This window comes from Calonectris borealis, chromosome 34 (assembly GCF_964195595.1).
Source record: "Calonectris borealis chromosome 34, bCalBor7.hap1.2, whole genome shotgun sequence".
NCBI classification, from domain to species: domain Eukaryota; kingdom Metazoa; phylum Chordata; class Aves; order Procellariiformes; family Procellariidae; genus Calonectris; species Calonectris borealis.
Window position 1 is genome coordinate 385,910 of NC_134345.1, and position 23,340 is coordinate 409,249.

Consider the following 23,340-nt stretch of genomic DNA (forward strand, 5'->3'; position numbering starts at 1 on the left):
ATGCGGGGGGACACCTGGAAACGGGGGGATCCCAGAATGGGGTGGGGACCCTGAAAATAGGGGGGGGACCCAAAAAAAGGGGGGGATGACACACCCTGAAGTGGGTGGGACCCAAAAGTGGGGAGGGGCCCCAAAAATGGGGGGGACACACCCTGAAGTGGGTGGGACCCCAAAAGTGGGGGGGGGCTGAAAAATGGGGGGGGAGACCCTGAACTGGGGGAGGACCCCGACAATGGGAGGGACTCCGAAAATAGGGGGACCCCCCGAGCAGGCACAAGATGGCGGGCGGAGGGAGAGGGGGGAGGTGGGAGCTCAAAGCCATGGGGGGGTCCCCAAAACGCCTCCTGAGCCCCCCCCCCCCCCCGCGGGGTGCAGGGGGCTCCCCCCAAGCCGCCTCTGCCCCCCAGGCTGGCGCGGGTGGGGAAGGTGGGGCCGGTGCTGGGCCCCTACGTGGAGTCGCAGTGGTCCCTGGCCAGCTTCACCGTCCCCGCCGAGGCCCCCTGCCTCTGCGCCTTCGGCCGGGGGGGCCGCAGCCCCAGCTCCGTCGTGGGTGAGTCCCGACCCCCCCCCCCCCGCCCCCCCGGGGCCCCCCCAAACCCCGCTGAGCGCCCCCTGCTGCCCCCAGCCGTCTGCGTGGACGGCACCTTCCACAAGTACGTCTTCAGCCCCGACGGCAACTGCAACCGCGAGGCCTTCGACGTCTTCCTCGACATCTGCGACGACGACGACTTCTGACCCCCCGGGACCCCCCGGGACCCCCCCAAACCCGCCGGGACCCCCCCCCAAAGAGCCCCCCCGAGTCTCGCCCGTTACCTTTATTTCGTGCCTCCGGCGGTACAAAGAGGTGGATTAAAAAAATCCTCGAGGGGAGGGGCTTAAAAAGTGGGGGGGCCCCCCCCGCCCCACCCAGCCGTGCCTCAGTTTCCCCCGTGATGCTTTTTGGGGGGGTGTCCCCCCCCTACCCCCCCCCCGCCATCTCCCTGGGCCCGGCCCAGCCTGTAGCCCAGGGCGGGGGTTTGGGGGGGCCCCTGGGGGTGCTGGTGTTGGGGGGGTGGCACGTGTGTAGCCCTTTAAGAGAGTGGGAACGGGGGGGTCAGAGGGAGGGGGTGGGGGGGGCGGTGCCGAACTTGAGGCGGTGGAGGAGGGTCTTGGCGGGGAGCAGGGCCTGGGGGGGGACGGGGGGTTAGACAGGCAGCACCCCCAAAATGCTTCATCCCAGAGTTCCCCCCGCACCGCCCCCATGGTTCAACCCAGTGTCCCCCCCTTTCCGAATGGTGCACCCCAGCGTCCCCCCATATTCCCCAATGGTTCATCCCCATGTCCCCCCTCCCCCCCCAAGTTCCCCCATGGTTCAATCCTGTGTGTCCCCCTCCCCTTCCCAATGGGTCACCCCAGTTTATGTGTGTGTGTTCCCCGTTCCCAATGGGTCACCCCAGTATGTACCCCCCCCCATTCCCAATGGTTCATCCCCATGTCCCCCCCTGCGTTCCCCAGTGGTTCACCCCAGTGTCCCCCCGCCCCATTCCTGCTGGTTCACCCCCATGTTGTCCCCTCCATTCCCCAGTGGTTCACCCCAAGATTCTCCCCCCATTCCCAATGGTGCAGTCCAGTGTCCCCCCCCCATTCCCTGATGGTTCACCCCAGTGTCCCCCCCCCCCCCCCCCCCCCCCCCCATTCCTGATGGTTCCCCCTGGTGTCGTCCCCCCCCGTTTTCCCCAGTGGTACCCCCGGTGTCCCCCCCCGTTTTCCCCAGTGGTTCCCCCGGTGTCCCCCCCCCCGTTTTCCCCAGTGGTTCCCCCCGGTGTCCCCCCGTTTTCCCCAGTGGTTCCCCCGGTGTCCCCCCGTTTTCCCGTGGTTCCCCCGGCCCCACTCACGGGGTGGTGGACGTACCCCCCGCAGGGGTAGCACCAGGCCGACAGGTCCCGCAGGCTCAGGACCAGGGGTGCCCCGCGGCCCCCCCGTGCGCCAGCATGTGCCCCCCCACGTAGCGCCCGCACAGCACCTGGGGGGCAATTGGGGCGCATGAGGGGGAATTGGGGTGCCTGGGGGCCTTTTGGGGGTGCCCTGCGGTGGGGTGGGGTGCCTGGGGGGAAATTGGGGTGCTCCAGGAGGGGATTTGGGGGGCCCAGGGTCATTTTGGGGGTGTCCAGGGTAAAACTGGGGGTCCCAGCATGATGTCAGGGAGGGTTTTGGGGTGCTGCGGGGGTGCCCGGGGGGGTCGGAGGCTCTGGGGGGGGTGGGGGGGTTGGGGTGCAGGTTTTGGGGTGCCCTCACCTGGTAGCAGCTGAGGCAGAGCCAGTTCTCCCGGCGGCTGCCGCAGGCCCCGCAGGGGGGGTTCCCCTCCAGGCCCCCCCCGGGGAGGGGGGCCACCGCCCCCAGGTGGGGACACTCCTGCAGGGGGGTCACGGCGAACAGCACCCCCTGGTGGCGGGGAGGAATGGCAGGTGAGACTCAGGCGTCCGGCCACGCCCCCCCCGCCCCTCCTGCCACTCACCTCGTCAAGCTCCTCCCCCAAGCAGGGGGGCGAGGGGGGGCAGGCGGTCGCCCCTTCCAGGGGGGCGGGGTCTGGAGGAGGCTCCGCCCCCTGGGGGCCGCCGGCCCCGCCCCCGGGGGTGTCCCCCAGGTGCAGTTCCCCCAGGCGCAAGATGGCGTCCAGGGGCGGGGGGGCGCTGGGGGGGGCCCCCGTGATGTCACCGGCGCGGTGTGTGAGGTCATCGCTGCCCGCCCCCGAGGGGGGCTCCGGGGGGGTCTCAGCGGGGGGGGCTGCGGAGAGGCGGGGGGGGGTTGGGGGGGGCTGGGCAGGGGGTCCCTGTGGGGCAGGGGGGGGATTGGGGGGTGCTGGGGGGTCCCTGTGGGGTGGGGGGGGTCCCGGGGTCCCCGTGGGGTGTCAGGGGGTCCCTGTGAGGTGGGGGGGGTCCCAGGGGTGCGGGGGGGTCCCAGGGGCACAGGGGGGAGTTCCAGGGTGTTCCAGGGGGTCTGAGGGCCACGGGGGGGTGCCCCAGGGGGTCCCAGGGGCACAGGGGAGTCCGAGGGGCACAGGGGGGGTCCCGGGGGTTCCCAGGGGTGCGGGGGGGGGGTCCCAAGGGGTCCCAGGGGCGCAGGGGGGGTCCGAGGGGTGCAGGGGGGGTCCCGGGGGTTCCCAGGGGCGCAGGGGGGGGTCCCAGGGGCGCGGGGGGGTCCCAAGGGGCCCCAGGGGTGCAGGGGGGGTCTCGGGGGGTTCCCAGGGGCGCAGGGGGGGTCCCAGGGGCGCGGGGGGGTCCCAAGGGGCCCCAGGGGCGCAGGGGGGTTCCCAGGGGCGCGGGGGGGTCCCGGGGGGCGCGGGTCTCACCGGCGGGCGGGGGCAGGCGCAGGCAGCCCCAGCAGCCCCGCTGGGCCCGGCGGGTGCGGGCCATGGCGCCCAGCGCCGCCGGCTGGGGGGGCCGGGGGGGGGGCAGCGCCGGGGGGTCCCCCAGCAGCACCCCCAGGCACTGCCCCACCCCCTCCGCCGTCGCCCCCAGGTTGTACCCGCCCTGCGTGGCCCCCCCGAGTCAGAGCCCCCCGAGGGGGGTGGCGGGGGACCCCCCAGCCCCCCGTGGGGATCCCCAGTACCACACACCCCCCCCCCGGGCCCCCCAACCCCTAAATAAGGACCCCAAGTCCCCCCAGGGCCCCCCTACCCCCCCCCCGGGACCCCCAATCCCCCCCGGGGACCCCCAAGCCTCTCCATGGGGACCACAAATCCCCCCCCAGGGCCTCCCAAGCCCCCATGGGAACCCCAAGACACCCCCCGGGGACCCCCAAGCCCGAAATAAGGACCCCAAGACCCCCATGGGCCCCTACACCCCATGGGAACCCCAAGACACCCCCCGGGGACCCCCAAGCCCTAAATAGGGACCCCAAGACCCCCCATGGGGACCCCAAATCCCCTCCGAGGAACTCCAAATCCCCCCGGGGACCCCCAACCTCCCCCCGGGGGACCTCAAATCTCCCCCAGGGCCCCCTAATCCCCCCCCCGGACCCCAAATCCCCCCCATAGACACCCCCAAATCCCCCCATGTGGACTCCAAGCCCTCCCCAGGACCCCCCAACCACCCCCGGGGACCCCAAGCCCCCCCCAGGACCCCCCAAATCCCCCCCGCCGGGACCCCCGACTCCTCACCTCGAGGACGAGGACGAGGCGCCCCCCCGCCAGCCCCCCCAGCAGGTGGGTCATGAGGCCGAAGGTCTGGGGGGACACCAGGCACCCCCCCAGGGGGTCCCCCCGCCCCGCGTCGAACCCCGCCGACACCAGCACCAACTGGGGGGCAAACTGGGGGGGACACAGGTGTTGGGGGGGGGCAACAACCCCCCCAACCCCAGGAGCCCCCCCAAAAGCCCCCCCCCACTGACCTGGCAGGCGACGGGCAGCACCAGGCGGGTCATGGCCGCCAGGTAGTCGGGGTCCCCGGCGCGGGGCCCCCCCCACCCCACGTTGAGGGTGAAGCCGGTGCCGCGCCCCCGCCCCCGCCGCCGCGGGGACCCCCCGGAGCCCCCCGGGAAGAAGGAGCCGTCGTGGCGGTGCAGGGAGATGTACAGCACGCTGGGGGGGGGGGGGGTGAGACCCCGGCACCCCAGCACCCCCAGCACCCCTGGGACCCCAACACCCATCGGCCCCCCCCCAGCACCCCAAACACCCCTAGGCCCCCCTCAGTACCCCCAGGCCCCTCCCCAGCACCCAAAAGCCCCCCCAGCACCCCAAATACCCCTAGGCCCCCCCCAGCACCCATAAGTCCCCCTCTCAGCTCTCACAGGACACCCCCAGCACCCTGAATACCCCCAGGCCCCCCCAGCACCCACAAGCCCCCCCCAGCACCCCAAATCCCCCCAGCACCCACAAGCCCCCCCCTCAGCACCCCCAGGCCTCCCCCCAGCACCCCAAATCCCCCCAGCAGCCACAAGCCCCCCCCCCAACACCCACAAGCCTCCCAGCACCCCAAGGCCCCCCCCCAGCACCCCCAGGCCTCCCCCCAGCACCCCAAATCCCCCCAGCAGCCACAAGCCCCCCCCCCCCAGCACCCCCAGGACACCCCCCAGCACCCACAAGCCCCCCCTCAGCACCTCCAGGCCCCCCCCAGCACCCCCAGGCCCCCCCAGGTGACCCCCCCCCCCCAACCTGGGGTCCTCCTCGAAGATCTTTTGGGTGCCGTTGCCGTGGTGAACGTCCCAGTCCAGGATGAGCACCCTGGGGGGGGGGGGGGGGGCTGTGTGAGGGGGGGGCACCCCCTGGGGCCCCCCCGCCCCCCGCGGCCCCCCGTACCTGAGCGCCCCCCCCGCCAGGCGCTGCCCGTGCCGCGCCGCCACCGCCACGTTGTTGAAGAGGCAGAAGCCGCCGGCGGCGCCGGGGCGGGCGTGGTGCCCGGGGGGCCGCACCACCGCCAGCGCGCTCCGCACCTGCGCGACAGCGGGCGTCGGCGCCGGGCCCCGTAGAGCCCACGAGCACCCCGTAGGGCCCCGTAACGCCCCGTAGGGCCCCGTAACGCCCCACAGGGCCCTACAGAGCCCATAAACACCCCATAGGGTCCCGTAACGCCCCATAGGGTCCCGTAACGCCCCACAGAGCCCTACAGAGCCCATAAACACCCCATAGGGTCCCGTAACACCCCATAGGGCCCTATAGAGCCCATAAACACCCCATGGAAACCCCATAACACCTCATAGGGCCCCATAACACCCCATAGGGTCCCGTAACGCCCCATAGGGCCCTATAGAGCCCATAAACACCCCATGGAAACCCCGCAACACCCCATAGGGCCCCCCACAACACCCCATAGGGCCCCCACAATGCCCCATAGGGTCCCGTAACACCCCACAGATCCCTACAGAGCCCATAAACACCCCATAGGGTCCCGTAACACCCCATAGGGCCCTATAGACCCCATAAACACCCCATGGAAACCCCATAACACCCCATAGGGCCCCATAATGCCCCATAGGGCCCTATAGAGCCCATAAACACCCCATGGAAACCCCATAACACCCCATAGGGCCCCCACAATGCCCCATAGGGTCCCATAACACCCCACAGATCCCTACAGAGCACATAAACACCCCATAGAGACCCCACAGCACCCCATTAACACCCCATAGGGCCCTACAGAGCCCATAAACACCCCATGGAAACCCCATAACACCCCATAGGGCCCCCACAATGCCCCATAGGGTCCCATAACACCCTATAGATCCCTACAGAGCACATAAACGCCCCATAGAGACCCCATAGCACCCCATTAACACCCCACAGGGCCCTACAGAGCCCATAAACACCCCATGGAAACCCCATAACACCCCATAGGGCCCCCCACAACACCCCATAGGGCCCCCACAATGCCCCATAGGGTCCCGTAACACCCCACAGATCCCTACAGAGCCCATAAACACCGCATAGGGTCCCGTAACACCCCATAGGGCCCTATAGACCACATAAACACCCCATGGAAACCCCATAACACCCCATAGGGCCCCATAATGCCCCATAGGGCCCTATAGAGCCCATAAACACCCCATGGAAACCCCATAACACCCCATAGGGCCCCCACAACACCCCATAGGGTCCCATAACACCCCATAGGGCCCTATAGACCCCATAAACACCCCAGGGAAACCCCGTAACACCCCATAGGGTCCCGTAACGCCCCATAGGGCCCTATAGAGCCCAAAAACATCCCATGGAATCCCCATAACACCCCATAGGGCCCTAGAGACCCCATAAACACCCTATGGAAACCCCATAACACCCCATAGGACCCCATAACGCCCCATAGGGCCCCGTAACGCCCCATAGGGCCCTATAGACCCCATAAACACCCCATGGAATCCCCATAACACCCCATAGGACCCCGTAACGCCCCATAGGGCCCTATAGACCCCATAAACACCCCATGGAAACCCCGTAACACCCCATAGGGCCCCATAACGCCCCATAGGGCCCTATAGAGCCCATAAACACCCCATGGAAACCCCATAACACCTCATAGGGCCCCATAACGCCCCATAGGGCCCTATAGACCCCATAAACACCCCATGGAAACCCCATAACACCCCATAGGGCCCCCACAACACCCCATAGGGTCCCATAACACCCTATAGATCCCTACAGAGCACATAAACGCCCCATAGAGACCCCATAGCACCCCATTAACACCCCACAGGGCCCTACAGAGCCCATAAACACCCCATGGAAACCCCATAACACCCCATAGGGCCCCCCACAACACCCCATAGGGCCCCCACAATGCCCCATAGGGTCCCGTAACACCCCACAGATCCCTACAGAGCCCATAAACAACCCATAGGGTCCCGTAACACCCCATAGGGCCCTATAGACCCCATAAACACCCCATGGAAACCCCATAACACCCCATAGGGCCCCATAATGCCCCATAGGGCCCTATAGAGCCCATAAACACCCCATGGAAACCCCATAACACCCCATAGGGCCCCCACAACACCCCATAGGGTCCCATAACACCCCATAGGGCCCTATAGACCCCATAAACACCCCAGGGAAACCCCGTAACACCCCATAGGGTCCCGTAACGCCCCATAGGGCCCTATAGAGCCCAAAAACATCCCATGGAATCCCCATAACACCCCATAGGGCCCTAGAGACCCCATAAACACCCTATGGAAACCCCATAACACCCCATAGGACCCCATAACGCCCCATAGGGCCCTATAGACCCCATAAACACCCCATGGAATCCCCATAACACCCCATAGGACCCCGTAACGCCCCATAGGGCCCTATAGACCCCATAAACACCCCATGGAAACCCCGTAACACCCCATAGGGCCCCATAACGCCCCATAGGGCCCTATAGAGCCCATAAACACCCCATGGAAACCCCATAACACCTCATAGGGCCCCATAACGCCCCATAGGGCCCTATAGACCCCATAAACACCCCATGGAAACCCCATAACACCCCATAGGGCCCCCACAACACCCCATAGGGTCCCATAACACCCTATAGATCCCTACAGAGCACATAAACGCCCCATAGAGACCCCATAGCACCCCATTAACACCCCACAGGGCCCTACAGAGCCCATAAACACCCCATGGAAACCCCATAACACCCCATAGGGCCCCCCACAACACCCCATAGGGCCCCCACAATGCCCCATAGGGTCCCGTAACACCCCACAGATCCCTACAGAGCCCATAAACAACCCATAGGGTCCCGTAACACCCCATAGGGCCCTATAGACCCCATAAACACCCCATGGAAACCCCATAACACCCCATAGGGCCCCATAATGCCCCATAGGGCCCTATAGAGCCCATAAACACCCCATGGAAAGCCCATAACACCCCATAGGGCCCCCACAACACCCCATAGGGTCCCGTAACGCCCCATAGGGCCCTACAAAGCCCATAAACACACTATGGAAACCCCGCAACACCCCATAGGGCCCCCACAACACCCCATAGGGCCCCCACAATGCCCCATAGGGTCCCATAACACCCCATAGATCCCTACAGAGCACATAAACACCCCATAGAGACCCCATAGCACCCCATTAACACCCCATAGGGCCCTATAGAGCCCATAAACACCCCATGGAAACCCCACAACACCCCATAGGGCCCCCACAATGCCCCATAGGGTCCCATAACACCCCATAGATCCCTACAGAGCACATAAACGCCCCATAGAGACCCCATAGCACCCCATTAACACCCCATAGGGTCCTATAGAGCCCATAAACACTCCGTAAGGTCCTATAGACCCCATAAACACACCATGGAAACCCCATAACACCCCATAGGGCCCACACAACACCCCACAGGGTCCCGTTAACACCCCATAGGGCCCTATAGAGCCCATAAACACCCCACAGAGACCCCAAAATGCCCCACAGGGGCCCACAGGGCCCCATAGGGCCCCGTAACACCCCATAGGATCTTATAGAGCCCATAAACACCCCATAGGGCACCCACAACACCCCATAGGGCCTCCACAATGCCCCATAGGGTCCCATAACACCCCATAGATCCCTATAGAGCCCATAAACCCCCTACAGAGACCCCATAGCACCCCATAACACCCCATAGGGCCCCGATAACGCCCCCATAATGCCCCATAGAGCCCCTATAATGCCCCTTAGGGTCCCATGACCCCCCCCATAGCATCCCACAATGCGCCATGGAACCCTGCAACACCCCATAATATTCCATAGGCTCCCATGAACACCCCATAGAGTCCCCATAATGCTCCATAGGGTCTCATAACGCCCCATAGGGCCCCCATAACACCTCATAGAGCCCTATAGAGCCCATAAACCCCCCATAGACATCCCATAATCACCCCATAAGGCCCCTATAACACTCCATAAGGCCCTATAACGCCCCATAGAGCCCTATAGAGCCTATAAACACCCCATGGAGACCGCATAATGCCCCATAGCACCCCATGACACCCCACAGAGCCCCCATAAGACCCCCATAATGTCCCATAGGGCCCCCATGACACCCTATAGGGACCCCATGACACCCCCACGGGGCCCTATAACACCCCATAGAGCCCTATAGAGCCCATAAATACCCCACAGAGAACCCATAATGCCCCCATAGCACACCACAGGGCCCCTATGACATTCCATAGAGCCCCCATAAAGCCCCCTAGGACCCCTATGACACCCCATAGGGCACCCATAATGCCCCCTAGGGCCCCCATAGCACCCCATAAGGCCCCCATAATGCCCCATAGGGCCCCCATAGCACCCCCATGACACCCCATAGGGCCCCCACAATGCCCCACAGGGCCCCCATAGCACCCCTATGACACCCCATAGGGCCCCCATGCCACCCCACAGCCCCCGTACGGCCCCCCACCTGCCCGGCGAGGACGGCGGTGACGGCGGCGCAGGCGGTGCCGGCCGCCAGGCGGGCGCAGTCGTAGGAGCGGGGGCAGAGGAAGACGGAGTTGTAGCGCTCGGCCGCCCCCCGCAGCTCCCGGGGACGCAGCCCCTCCGTCCCCGCCAGCGCTGCCACGTGGGCCCGCCTGCGGGGACCCCGGTCGTCAGGGACCCCCCCACTACCCCACCCTGGGGGGACCCCCTCATCCCACCCTGGGGGGACCCAGGCATCCATGACACCCCACGGGACCCAGATATGGCCCCCCCCTGCATAGGACCCCCATATGCCCCCCCACGGGACCCCCATATGCCCCCCCATAGGACCCACACATACCCCGCCCCGTATAGGACCCACATACGCTCCAGCCCCATGGGTCTCATGTACTGCCCCCACTCCATAGGACCCCGCCTATGGGACCCATATGTACCCCACCCCCCCACCCCATAGGTCCCACACATCCCCCCCACCCCACTCACGTGTGGCAGGCGCGCAGCTCGGCGGGCAGGGCGTACCGGGCGGGCAGGCGCAGGCAGCGCTGCGCCAACCCCAGCTCCTTCAGCCGCTCCACGATCCGCGTCACCCGCTGCGGCGCCTCGGGGTGCTGGCTGCGCCCGGACGCCTGGGTCCTGCGTCCCACCACCACCACCACCCACTTCCCCCCTCCCCCAAAAAACCTCCCACTGAGGACCCAGGTGTCTGGGGACCCCCCCCACCCTCAGGGGACCCCCCCACCCTTAGGGGAACCCCCACCCTCAGGGGACCCCCCCACCCTCAGGGGACCCCCCCACCCTTAGGGGAACCCCATGTTCAGGGAACCCACAAAACCACACATTCTGGGGACCAAGGTGTCCAACAGCCCCCGCCAAGAGACACCAGGATATCCAGGACCCTCTCCAGGAGAAACCCAGAGATGTGGGTGCCCCCACCCCACCAAGGACCCAAGGGTGTCGTTCCCCCCCGCCCCGCCCCGACCCCATCAGCTCCCTCAGCCCCCGGCTGACCTGTCCCAGGGGTTGCAGTGCTCTTCCATCCTCTCGTCATACAGCAGCCCTGTGCGGGCGGCGGGACGGGGCCAGGGCTGGAGCTCCTCTTGCTCCGCTGGCTCTTGGGGGGTGCCTTGGGGTTCTCCATCATCCTCCAAATCCTCCTCCTCCTCCTCTTCCTCCTCCTCCTCCTCCTGCTCCTCTTGCTCCTCTACCTCCGGCTCTGTGAGGGGGCAGCCTCAGGGGGGGCGCTCCCGAAACCCCGGGGCAGGTTGAAACACGGCAGCTACTCCTTTTTGGGGTCCCTCCGCCATGGCTGAGGGGTTTAGGGGGGTCCCTGAGGCTGGGGAGGGGGCTGCGAGCCCCCCCAAAAGCGAGGGGGCTCCCACTGAGGGGACTGAGTGGAGCCAAGATGGCCGCCGCGGCGGCAGGGGCGAACTGCATAGCAACCAAGATGGCCGCCTAGCAACCAAGATGGCCGCCTAGCAACCGAGATGTCGCCCTAGCAACGAGGCCTAGCGCCTCCCCCAAAGCCTCCCCTTGAGTTTTGGAGGGGGGGCTCAAAGGGGGCCCCCCCCGGGATTTTGGGGTGCCAAAGGGGGTCTCACCGGCGCAGCGCAGGCAGCTCCAGTACTTGCGGTGGATGGCCAGGGCACGGGCCACGCTGGCCAGGCCGCTGCGGGGGCGATTGTGGTGTTGGGGGGGGCAGGAGGCTGGGGGCACCCCCAAACTGCCCCCAGCACCTCCCTCACCCCCCCAAGCCCCCACAAACACCCCCAGGCCCCCCAAAGTCTCCCCGAGCCCCCCCTGAGCCCACCGGTCCCCCCAAGAGTCCCCAAGTGCCTCCCAACCCCCCAAAAACTCATAACCCCCCCCCGAAGACCCCTATAGACCCCCCCAAACACCCCCAGACCCTCCTGAGGATCCCCAAGACCCCCAAAGTCTCCCCAAGGCCCCCCAAATCCCCCCCAGACCCCCCAAAACCTCATACCCCCCCGAAGACCCCTATAGCCCCCCCAAACACCCCCAGACCCCCCTGAGGATCCCCAAGACCCCCAAAGTCTCCCCAAGGCCCCCCAAATGCCCCCCAGACCCCCCAAAACCTCATACCCCCCCCGAAGACCCCTATAGCCCCCCCAAACACTCCCAAAACCTCATACCCCCCCAAAGACCCCTATAGATCCCCCCAAACGCCCCTAAAGCTCCCCCTGAGGGTCCCCAAGACCCCCCCAAACACCCCCAGACCCCCTTGAGGGTCCCCAAGACCCCCCCCAGCCCCCCCAAGCCCCCCAAAATCCCCCCCTAGCCCCCCAAACACCTCATACTCCCACCCCCCCCCACCCCTATAGACCCCTATAGCCCCCTCACCTAGGGGTGGGGGTGATGGGCCCGGGGGGGTCCCCGGGGTCCCCCAGCAGCGTGCGCAGGACGGCGCCCAGCCCCCCCGCCAGCGCCCCCGCCTCCGACCCCCCCTGCGGGAGAGGGCAGGGGGACCCTATGGACTCCATACTGCCCTGGGGAGGGGGGGACCCCCCCATAGTGCCCCCCCCAGGGCAGCGGGTCCCCCTATAGCACCCCTTAGCCCCCCAAATTATCCCCTACAGCAGCCCCTATAAGACCTTATACCACTCCTTATAGCATTCCCTATAGAGTTCCCTAAAGCATTCCCTATAGACTGCCCTATAGCAACCCCTATAGCGTCTCCCACCCCCCCATCCCCTATAGCACTCATAGCCCTCCCCCCCCGGGGGGACCACAAGGCACCTAAAGATCACCTCAGCCCCTATATGGTTCCCATAACGCCTTGGGGGAACCTATACAACCCTTACAGCTCCCGCAAATGGTCCATACGGCCCCTATAGCTCCCGCAAATGGTCCTTGAGGACCCTATAGCGCCTGCAGACAGGCCCTCCAACCCCCACAGGGCCACTATAGGTGCCGTAGATGGTCCCTATGGCCCCTCCAGTGCCTGCAGGTGGCCCGCACGCCCCTATAGCCCCCTCCCCAGTGGCCCCTATAGCCCCTATAGGGTCCTACCTCGAGGGCGAGGAGCAGGCGTCCCCCCGCCAGCGCCGACAGCAGGTGGGTCATGAGGGCGAAGCCGTCGGGAGAGACCCCCATATGTCCCTGGGGGGGGGGGAACCTATAGCACCGTGGGCGGGGCATGGACACCGCCCCCCCCAGGCCCCTATAGCACCCCTATAGACTCCCCAAGCACCTCCATAATGCCCAGGAAAAACCACACAGCGTTATATAGCCCCTCCTAGCACTCCATATAGGCTCTATGGCACTCTATATAACTGCTGCAGTGTGCTATATGTTCCCTATACTGCCCTTAGCAACCCCATATAGCGCCCAGAGAAATCCCATATAGCCCCTACAGCAGCTGCAACAACCATATATAGCTCCTATACCACCCGGCAACGGTCTATAGGGTACCCCAGGCTACTCCAGATAGCCCCACACCACCCCTAAGAAATCTATAAGTGCCCCTATACCACCCCATACACCCCCAGGAGAAACCGTACGTCCCCCATATCACTTGCAAGTAATGTATACATCTGCTATATGACCACATTGAGGTACACACACAGCCCCTGCACCACCAAAGGGGGGTCCTAGGGCCCCTAAACCACTCCAGACCCCTCTATACATCCCCTACGCCACCGTATAAAGCTCTATAGCTCCCTATACCTCCCTATACCTCCCTATACGTTCCTATACGTGCCCATACCTCCGGGTCCCCGAGGGCGACGTCGAAGCCGGCAGCGACCAGGACGAGCTGGGGCTGGAACTGCGGAGGCGCCGCGTCCGTCTGTCCCCCGGGGACCCCCAAACCCCCCCAGGGACCCCCCAAACCCTCCGGGACCCCTTGGGGACCCCCAAACCCCCCCAGGGGCCCCCCAAACCCGCCGGGACCCCTCGGGGACCCCCAAACCCCCCCGGGGACCCCTTGGGGACCCCCCAAACCCTCTGGGACCCCTCAGGGACCCCCAAACCCCCCCAGGGACCCCCCAAACCCTCCGGGACCCCTCGGGGACCCCCAAACCCCCCCCCAGGGACTCCCCAACCCCCCCCCGAGGACCCCCCAAACCCCCGGGGACCCCCAAACCCTCTGGGACCCCTCGGGGACCCCCCAGACCCCCCCAGACCCCCCCGGACCCCCCGCTCACCTCGAAGGCGATGGGGAGGAGGAGGTGGAAGAAGGCGGCCGCGTAGTCGCCGTCCGTCCTGCCGGGCTATAGGGGAGGGGGTCACCTCAGACCCTATAGCCACCCCCTATAGAACCCCCCACGGCCCCTATAGAGCTCCCTACGGCCCCAGGGAGGGCCATATAGCTTCTAAGCACCTATAGAGCAGACCCTATAGCTCCCATAACACCTGCGGGGGGGCGCACACCCCTTGTACACCAAATAAAAATGTATATCCCCTATAATGTCGCCCTGATGTGCCATACAGCGTCTATAATGACCCATACGCTCGCTGTAAAGCTCGTATAGCCTCTATAATGTCCAACAGCACGCGCACGCACCCTATATCGCCCCGTAGCGACCCTGTAACGTGCAATGGGGGGGTCCCTACGCCCCTATAACGCCCTGTAAGGGTTTCTATAGCCCCCTATAGGGGCCATACCTCATCCCAGCGCAGGTCGACGGTGAAAGCCCTCGCCCCGGCCGGTGCCGGTGGTCGCGGGGGGCTCCTCGCCCCGGTGCACCCCGAAATACAGGACGCTGCAGGAAACGGGGCGGGGGTACATGTCGGGGGGGCTCCCAGTGTCCCCCCGGTGCCTCCCAGTATATCCCAGTATATCCCAGTGCCCACCTGGGGTCATCCTGGAAGAGGGAGGGGAGGGCCCGGCCGGGCTGGGCGCACCAGTCCACGACGAGGACGCTGCGGGGGGGGAACGCAGGGGGCTGGGGGGGGTGCAACCCCCCAGCACCCCCAAACCCCCCATAGGGGACCCAGCACGCCCAAACCCCCCCCTCATAGGGGACCCAGGCACCCGGGACCCCCAAACCCCCCTATAGGGGACCCAGCACCCCCAACCCCCCCCCCATAGGGGACCCAGGCACCCGGGACCCCCAAGCCCCCCATAGGGGACCCAGCACCCCCAAACCTCCCCCCATAGGGGACCCAGGCACCCGGGACCCCAACCCCCCCTATAGGGGACCCAGCACCCCCAAACCTCCCCCCATAGGGGACCCAGGCACCCGGGACCCCCAAGCCCCCCATAGGGGACCCAGCACCCCCAAACCTCCCCCTCATAGGGGGACCCAGGCACCCGGGACCCCCAAACCCCCCCTATAGGGGACCCAGCACCCCCAAACCCCCCCCATAGGGGACCCAGGCACCCGGGACCCCCAAGCCCCCCATAGGGGACCCAGCACCCCCAAACCTCCCCCTCATAGGGGACCCAGGCACCCGGGACCCCCAAACCCCCCCTATAGGGGACCCAGCACCCCCAAACCCCCCCTCCATAGGGGACCCAGGCACCCGGGACCCCCAAACCCCCCCATAGGGGACCCAGCACCCCCAAACCCCCCCATAGGGGACCCAGCATCCCCAACCCCCCCCATATGGGACCCAGCACCCCCAAACCCCTCCATAGGGGACTCAGGCACCCGGGACCCTAAACCCCCCTATAGGGGACCCAGCACCCCCAAACCCCCCCATAGGGGACCCAGGCACCCGGGACCCCCAAACCCCCCATAGGGGACCCAGCACCCCCAAACCCCCCCATAGGGGACCCAGGCACCCGGGACCCCCCCATAGGCCCCCCATAGGCCCCCCATAGGCCCCCCCATACCGCTGCACCCCCAGGTGCCGCTGGGCCGCCCGCGCCGCGATGGCGACGGCGTTGAAGAGGTTCCTCGCCTCCGGCTGCGCCTGGCGCCCGGGGGGGCTATAGGGGGACAGCAGCACCCCTATAGAGCCCCTATAGAGCTCCTATGGGGCCCTATAGACCCTCCCAGCGCCAGGAGGGAGCCTACAGCGCTCCCAAGTCTCCTATAGCCACGTCAAGGTGCCTATAGCGTCCCTGAGGTTCTTGTGGCCCCTATAGCATCCCCAGCAATTCTATAGCCCCTGTAACACCCACAGGGCCCCTATAGCTACCCCACGGCTCTTATACCACCCCCAGGACCCCTATAGCACCACAAAGACCTTATAGTGCCCATAGATCTTCCATAGCATCGCTGAGATTCTTGACCCCTATAGCACCCCCAGGACCCCTATAACACCCACAGGCTCCCTATACCATCACTGAGGTTCTCAGGGGCCCTATAGCATCCCCAGGACCCCTATAATGCCCACAGGTCCCCTATACCATCACTGAGGTTCTCAGGGGCCCTATAGCATTCCCAGGACCTCTATAACATCCACAGGGCCCCTATACACCCACAGATCTATAGTTACCCTATAGCATCTCCAGAGCCCACGGCCCCTATACCACCCCCAGACCCCCTACAACATCCCCAGGGCCTCTATAACACCCTTAGAGCCCCTATGGCACCTATAGGCTTTAGAAACGGTTCTCAACAATCTCCAGGACACACAGATGCGTGTTATAGCAATAAAAGCAGCTCCTATAGAATCCATACCTCCCCTGCAACACTTCAAGGAACTTCTACAGCCCCTGGGGTGGGATCTATAGGGGCTGGGGGGGGATCTATAGGAGCTGGGGGGGGTCCCTGCAGCCCTATAGAGCCCAGGGGAGCGTATTCGTCCCTGGGGTGCCCCGGGGGTGCCTATAGCCCCTATAGGGCGCCCCGGCCGTACCGCAGCAGCGCCAGCCCGTTGCGCAGGTCCCCGCTCAGCACCTTCCCCAGCAGCGCCAGCAGCGACCCCGCGGCCCGGCGGGAGGGGCCCCCCTCCTGCGGGAGCGGGCGTCGGGGCACCCCAAAACCCGCGGGGGACCCCAAAACCCCCCCGGGGGACCCCAACCCCCCCCCAGGGGACCCCAAAACCCCCCCAGGGGGACCCAGGAGTCTGGGGGGACCCCAACCCACCCCCAGGGGACCCCAAAACCCCCCCCGGGGGACCCAGGAGTCTGGGGGGACCCCAACCCCCCCCCCAGGGGACCCCAAAACCCCCCCGGAGGGACCCAGGAGTCTGGGGGGACCCCAAGCCCCCCCCCAGGGACCCCAAAACCCCCCCGGGGGCACCCAGAAATCTGGGGGACCTCAACCCCCCCCCCCAAGGGACCCCAAAACCCCCCCCGGGGGACCCAGGAGTCTGGGGGGACCCCAACCCCCCCCCCAGGGGACCCCAAAACCCCCCCCAGGGGCACCCAGAAATCTGGGGAGACCTCAACCCCCCCCCCAGGGGACCCCAAAACCCCCCCAGGGGGACCCAGGAGCCCAGGGGGACTGCAACCCCCCCCCCAGGGGACCCCAAACCCCTCCCCGGGGACCCAGGTGTCCGGGGGGACCCCAAAACCCCCACGGGGGACCCACACGCTTGGGGGGGGACCCCAAAACCCCTCCCCACGGGACCCAGGAGTCTGGGGGGACCCCAAAACTTCCATGGGGGACCCCAACTCCCCCCCAAGGGACCCAGGCATCCAGGGGGACCCCCAAACCCCTCCCCACCCCCCCGGGGACCCCCCCTCCCCCCCAGACACCCCGATATCCCCGAGGGGACCCCGGGCGCACTCACTGCGGGGGGGCAGCCGGGGGTCTCCGTCTGGGCCAGGAAGGAGGGGCTGGGGGGACCCCAAAACTGCCCTCAGGGACCCCAACACCATCTGGGGGGGTCTCCAGAGCCCCCCCCAAACCCCTGGGCTCCCCACACACCCCTAGGGCCCCCCAAACCTCTCAGAGAACCCCCCAAACCCCTCAGGGACCCCCAAAAACCCACAGAGACCCCCCCGCAAGCCCTTTGGGGACCCCCCAGGACTCCCCACAGACCCTCAGGGTGCCCCCAAACCCCTCAGAGCCCCCCCAAATCCCTCAGGAATTCTCTGGGGTCTCTCAAACACCTCCAGGGCCCCCCAAAGCACGCAGAGACACCCCAAATCCCCTCAAAGACCCCCGAAAGCCCTCAGGAACACCCCAAATCCCCTCAGAGACCCCCAAAAGCCCTCAGGGACCCCCAAATCCCCTCAGGGACCCCCCAAAGCCCTCAGGGACCCCCCAAATCCCCTCAAAGACCCCCAGAGCCCTCAGGAACACCCCAAATCCCCTCAGAGACCCCCCGAAAGCCCTCAGGGACCCCCCAAATCCCCTCAGGGACCCCCCAAAGCCCTCAGGGACCCCCCAAAGCCCTCAGGGACACCCCAAATCTCCTCAAAGACCCCCCAATCCCGAGGGCCCCCTAAACCCCACTCGAGGGACCCCCAAAGTCCCCAAACCCCCACCCAGTACCACCCTAGGTGCCCCACAGCCCCCATCGCCCCCATACCCCCCTCATAACCCCCCCAAAACTCCCTCCAAGCTCCCCCAAACCCCCCCAGGGTCCCCCAAATCACTCAGAACCCCCCTCAAACCTCCCCCAGCCCCCCAAAAAGCTCCCCCAGCCCCCCCAAACCTGTGCACCAGCAGCAGCTCTTCGTCGGTAGCCGGGCGGCACTGAGGACGAGAAGCAGCATGGGGGACCCCGGATTTTGGGGGGGACCCCCGATATCTGGGGGGGAACCCCAGCACCCAAGGGGGTACCCCAGCATCTGGGGGGGTACCCCAGCACCCACGGGGGGGACCCACCTCCACGCGGACGCAGCGCTGCGTCAGCCCCCAGCTCCTCCAGCGTCGCCCACGCGGCCGACAGCGGTTCCGGACCCTCGGGGGTGCTGCGGGAAAAGGGGGGGGGAGCTGTTAGGATGCAGGGGGCCGGGGGGACACCCCAAGATCTAAAGGAACACCCAGGGGTGCAGGGGGGCCACCCAGGGGTGCGGGCGAACCTCTCGTCCTCCAAAACGGCGGCGAATCGCTCGTCGTAAACCAGCCCCGTCCCCGTGGGCGCCGCCGCCTCCGCGCCCAGGTCCTGTCACGGGTGGGAGATCAGGCGGCTGGGGGGAGGCACCCAGGGGTCCGGGTGCCCCCCACCCCCCAAGGGAGCCCCCCACCCATCTCCCATGGGACCCAGGGGTCCGGGTGCCCCCCACCCCCCAAGGGAGCCCCCCACCCATCTCCCACGGGACCCAGGGGTCCGGGTGCCCCCCATCCCCCAAGGGAGCCCCCCACCCATCTCCCACGGGACCCAGGGGTCCGGGTGTCCCCACCCATCTCCCGAGGCACCCGGGGGTCCGGGTGCCCCCCATCCCCCAAGGGAGCCCCCTACCCATCTCCCACAGGACCCGGGGGTCTGAGTGGCCCCCACCCACCTCCCAGGGGACCCGGGGTCCGGGTGCCCCCCACCCACCTCCCAGGGGACCCGGGGGTCCGGGTGCCCCCCCACCCACCTCCCAGGGGACCCGGGGGTCTGGGTGCCCCCCCCCCACCTCCCAGGGGACCCGGGTGTCTGGGTGCCCCCCACCCACCTCCCAGGGGACCCGGGGGTCTGGGTGCCCCCCACCCTCCCGGCAGGCCCCGCCTACCAGGCGCTGTAGCTCCGCCTCCAGCCCCTCCCGGCGGCTCCGGGCCCGCCCTCGGCGCTTGACCTCGGGGAGCCCCCCCCGCTGCGGGGGGGGCGCGGCGCCCCGCCCGGCCCTGTGGGTGGAGCCAAGTCAGCCCCGCCCACCTCCCCCAGCCCCGCCCACCTCCCCCCACAAACCGCCCCCCCACCCCTTTAAACCCCGCCCAGCGCCGTTAAGCCCCGCCCATTGCCCCACCACCCCTTCGCACCCCGCCCTTTGTAAGCCCCGCCCGCTTAACCACGCCCTCCTCTCTGGCCCCGCCCCTTCTCACCATGACAGCCGGGGCGGGGCTCTAGCGCCGCGCGGGGGGGGGCATCGCAAGGGGGGCCTGGGGGGGGGGGCAACGGGTTAAGGGGGGTCGGGGGAAACGGGGGGGGGTCGGGGGTGTGGGAATCGGGGGCCGGGGGGGGGACACCGGGGCGGGTAGGCCGCAGCGGCGGCGGTTGGGGGACAGAGGGGCCCGCGGCGGCGGTGAGAGGGGCCGGGAAGGGGGCTCCATGGGCCCGGGGGGGCTCCATGGGGCTGGGGGGGCTCCATGGGCCCGGGGGGGAGCTCAGCGGGCCCCGGGGGGGTCGAGGGGGGGCGGCGGGCCCGAAGCGGGGGAGCCGGGAGCGGCCGCGCTCACCTGCAGCCCCGCGCGACGCCGGGCGCACGGCGATTACGTTACGGGGCGGGGCGACGCCGAGACGGGAGCGAGGCACGGGGCGGAGCCGGGACCGGAAGAGGGCGGGGCTTAGCCAAGCGCGGGGCGGGGATGGGAATGGAGGGGCGTGGCTATTCGCGGGGCGGGGCCACGCGGCTCGCAGCCGGCCGCTGCCGTGCTGAGCCGCCATCTTGGGTGTGCCCCACTGGACGCCGCCATCTTGGGTGTGCCCACTGGACGCCGCCATCTTGGAGTCTACTATGGCGGGGGGGGTGGCACCATTTTGGATAAGCATTTTGGTGGGTGTCCCCCCCGCCCCCCCCCCCCGAGGGGGGGGGCACAACCCCCCCAAAGACCCCAGCATCCAAGCGCACCCCCCAAATAACGAGGCCTGAGCCCAGCTCCATTTCCAATACCAAACTGTAATGGGGGCGCCCCCCCCCCCCCAGTTAAAGCTGGGGGCTGAGGGCGGGGGGGACCCCGGCAGGGGTTGGGGGGGCAGCGTAACTCCCCCCGGGCCCCCCAAAAAAGGGTCCGGCGGTGGGGAAGGGCAGGAGGTGTCCGGAGAGGACGAGGGGTCCCAGGGCGTAGAGGGCAGCCGGGTCCTCGGGAGGGGGTTGTGGGGGGGCGGGGGGGGGCAGGGGCGGCCCCCCCATGGCGTCCGTCTCCCCCCCGGGGCCGGCGCCCCCCCCCTGCCGCCGCTTCTTCCCCTTGGCCGAGACTTGCGGTTGCGGGTCTGGATCCCGTCCTTGCGCATGGTCAGGGGGCGGTTCACCTGCGGGGGGGGGGGGACAGGAGTTTCGGGGGGATCCCTGGACCCCCCCCCAGTGATCCTGCTCCTCCCCCCCCCTCCATCACCACTGACCCCTGGGGGTCCCACGTATCCCCTCCCAAATCCCCCAAAGACCCCCATGGCTGAGGGACCCCGGCATCCGGGGGGGACCCCGGCATCCCCCAGCCCCCCCAGAGTGACCCCACTCCCCCCTCCACCACCAACCCCAGGGGGTCCCCAAAACCCCCCCAAAAGATCCCCATGGCTGAGGGACCCCCGCATTTGGGGGGGACCCAGGCGTTTGGGGGGGTCACCGACATTTGGGGGGACCCCCCTAGAGTGACCCCACTCCCCCCTCCACCACCAACCCCAGGGGGGTCTCCAAAACCCCCTCCCAACCCCCCCAAAAGACCCCCATGGCTGGGAACCCCCAAGCATCTTGTGAGGGACCCCGGCATTTGGGGGGAACCCAGGCATTTGGGGGGTCACCGACATTTGGGGGGGACCCCCCCAGAGTGACCCCACTCCCCCCTCCACCACCAACCCCAGGGGGTCCCCAAAACCCCCTCCCACCCCCCCAAAAGACCCCCACGGCTGAGGCTCCCCAAGCATCCCGGGGGGGGGACCCAAGCATCCTGGAGGCACCCAGGCACCTGGGGGGGAACCCAGGCATCCGGGGAGTCTGGGGGTCCCCGGGGAGGTTTGGGGGGTCCCCCTGGGTTTTGGGGGGTCCCCTCACCCGGTGCAGTTTGTAGTAGAGGCCGCAGGCGTTGCAGACGGGGTCCCCCCGGGGGCTGCGACGCCAGAGGGTGGTGGTGCTGGTCTGGCAGTTGCTGCAGACGGTGCCGGCCCGCTTGCTGACCAGCTGGGGGGGGCACCGGGGGGTGAGGGGGGGCTGGGGGGGATTTGGGGGGGCTGGGAGGGGGTTGGGGGGCATTGGGGGGGGCTAGGAGGGGGTTGGGGGGGATTTGGGGGGCTGGGAGGGGTTTGGGGGCACCGGGGGGGGCTAGGAGGGGTTTGGGGGGGATTTGGGGGGGGTAGGAGGGGTTTGGGGGGCACCGGGAGGGGCTAGGAGGGGTTTGGGGGGGATTTGGGGGGCTAGGAGGGGTTTGGGGGGCATCTGGGGGGGCTAGGAGGGGTTTGGGGGGGCTAGGGAGGGTTTGGGGGGCATTGGGGGGGGCTAGGAGGGGTTTGGGGGGCTAGGGGGTGTTTGGGGGGGCTAGGAGGGGTTTGGGGGGGCATCGGGGGGGGCTAGGAGGGGTTTGGGGGGGGATTTGGGGGGGCTAGGAGGGGTTTGGGGGGCATCGGGGGGGGCTAGGAGGGGGTTGGGGGGATTTGGGGGGCTAGGAGGGGTTTGGGGGCATCTGGGGGGGCTAGGAGGGGTTTGGGGGGGCATCAGGGGGGGCTAGGAGGGGTTTGGGGGGCATCTGGGGGGGCTAGGAGGGGTTTGGGGGGGCTAGGGAGGGTTTGGGGGGCATTGGGGGGCGCTAGGAGGGGTTTGGGGGGCTAGGAAGGATTTGGGGGCATCGGGGGGGCTAGGGAGGGTTTGGGGGGCATCAGGGGGGCTAGGAGGGGTTTGGGGGGCATCTGGGGGGGCTAGGAGGGGTTTGGGGGGCTAGGGAGGGTTTGGGGGGCATTGGGGGGGCTAGGGAGGGTTTGGGGGGCATTGGGGGGGCTAGGGAGGGTTTGGGGGGCATCGGGGGGCTAGGATGGGGTTGGGGGCATCGGGGGGGCTAGGGAGGGTTTGGGGGGCATCGGGGGGGCTAGGATGGGGTTGGGGGGGATTTGGGGGGGCTAGGAGGGGTTTGAGGGGGGCTAGGGAGGGTTTGGGGGGCATCGGGGGGGCTAGGAGGGGTTTGGGGGGGCTAGGGAGGGGTTGAGGGGGATTTGGGGTGGCTAGGAGGGGTTTGGGGGGGCTAGGAAGGGGTTGAGGGGGATTTGGGGGGGCTAGGAGGGGTTTGGGGAGGGATTTGAGAGGGACGAGGGGGAGTTTGGAGGGGATTTGGAGGGACTAAGGGGTTTGGGGGATTTGGGGGGGCTGGGAGGGGCTTGGGGGGGTTTGGGGGGCATCTGGGGGGTTAGGAGGGGTTTGGGGGGCATCTGGGGGGGTTAGAGGGGTTTGGGGGGGACAGGGGGACTAGGAGGGGATTTGGGGGGGATTTGGAAGCACTAGAAGGGGTTTGGGGGGATATAGGAGGGACTAGGGGGAGTTTGGGGATTTGGGGGGGCTGGGAGGGGTTGGGGGGGGATTTGGGAGTTTGGGGGGGATTTGGAGGCACCAGAAGGGGTTTTGGGGGGGCAAGGGGGAGTTTGGGGGGCATTTGGGGGGGCTGGGAGGGGTTTGGGGGGGCTGGGAGGGATGTGGGTGGAATTGGGGGGGGACTCGGGGGACTCTGGGGGGTTTGGGGTTCCCGGGGGGTTTTGGGGTCCCCAGGGGTTTTGGGGTCCCCGGGGGGGGTTGGGGGGTCCCCGGGGGGGTTTTGGGTCCCC

At 67.7% G+C, this 23,340-nt stretch overlaps 1 protein-coding gene and 1 long non-coding RNA gene across 2 annotated transcripts in view; one reads left to right on the plus strand and one right to left on the minus strand.

The window, feature by feature from the left end:
- Window positions 1-196: 196 nt before the first annotated feature.
- On the plus strand, window positions 197-916 carry LOC142074271 (uncharacterized). Its single transcript, XR_012670572.1, has 2 exons — window positions 197-550; window positions 626-916. It is a non-coding gene; the product is annotated as an uncharacterized LOC142074271 (long non-coding RNA).
- Window positions 917-1,093: 177 nt separating this feature from the next.
- The window catches only part of LOC142074295 (protein deacetylase HDAC6-like), a gene marked incomplete at its 5' end in the record, with an annotated part of 31,115 nt that continues 8,868 nt past the window's right edge, over window positions 1,094-23,340 (minus strand). The window contains 31 exon segments of the mRNA XM_075134870.1: window positions 1,094-1,165; window positions 1,875-1,939; window positions 1,942-2,002; window positions 2,275-2,421; window positions 2,495-2,763; window positions 3,329-3,509; window positions 4,139-4,288; window positions 4,369-4,558; window positions 5,132-5,200; window positions 5,276-5,409; window positions 9,857-10,025; window positions 10,357-10,485; window positions 10,882-11,086; window positions 11,472-11,539; window positions 12,232-12,335; window positions 12,901-12,990; window positions 13,598-13,657; window positions 14,037-14,102; window positions 14,497-14,523; window positions 14,525-14,594; window positions 14,686-14,754; window positions 15,671-15,766; window positions 16,642-16,736; window positions 17,521-17,566; window positions 18,391-18,431; window positions 18,564-18,649; window positions 18,761-18,843; window positions 19,397-19,508; window positions 19,707-19,763; window positions 20,061-20,853; window positions 21,590-21,715. Coding sequence (XP_074990971.1) covers window positions 1,094-1,165; window positions 1,875-1,939; window positions 1,942-2,002; window positions 2,275-2,421; window positions 2,495-2,763; window positions 3,329-3,509; window positions 4,139-4,288; window positions 4,369-4,558; window positions 5,132-5,200; window positions 5,276-5,409; window positions 9,857-10,025; window positions 10,357-10,485; window positions 10,882-11,086; window positions 11,472-11,539; window positions 12,232-12,335; window positions 12,901-12,990; window positions 13,598-13,657; window positions 14,037-14,102; window positions 14,497-14,523; window positions 14,525-14,594; window positions 14,686-14,754; window positions 15,671-15,766; window positions 16,642-16,736; window positions 17,521-17,566; window positions 18,391-18,431; window positions 18,564-18,649; window positions 18,761-18,843; window positions 19,397-19,508; window positions 19,707-19,763; window positions 20,061-20,853; window positions 21,590-21,715 — 3,930 coding nt within the window.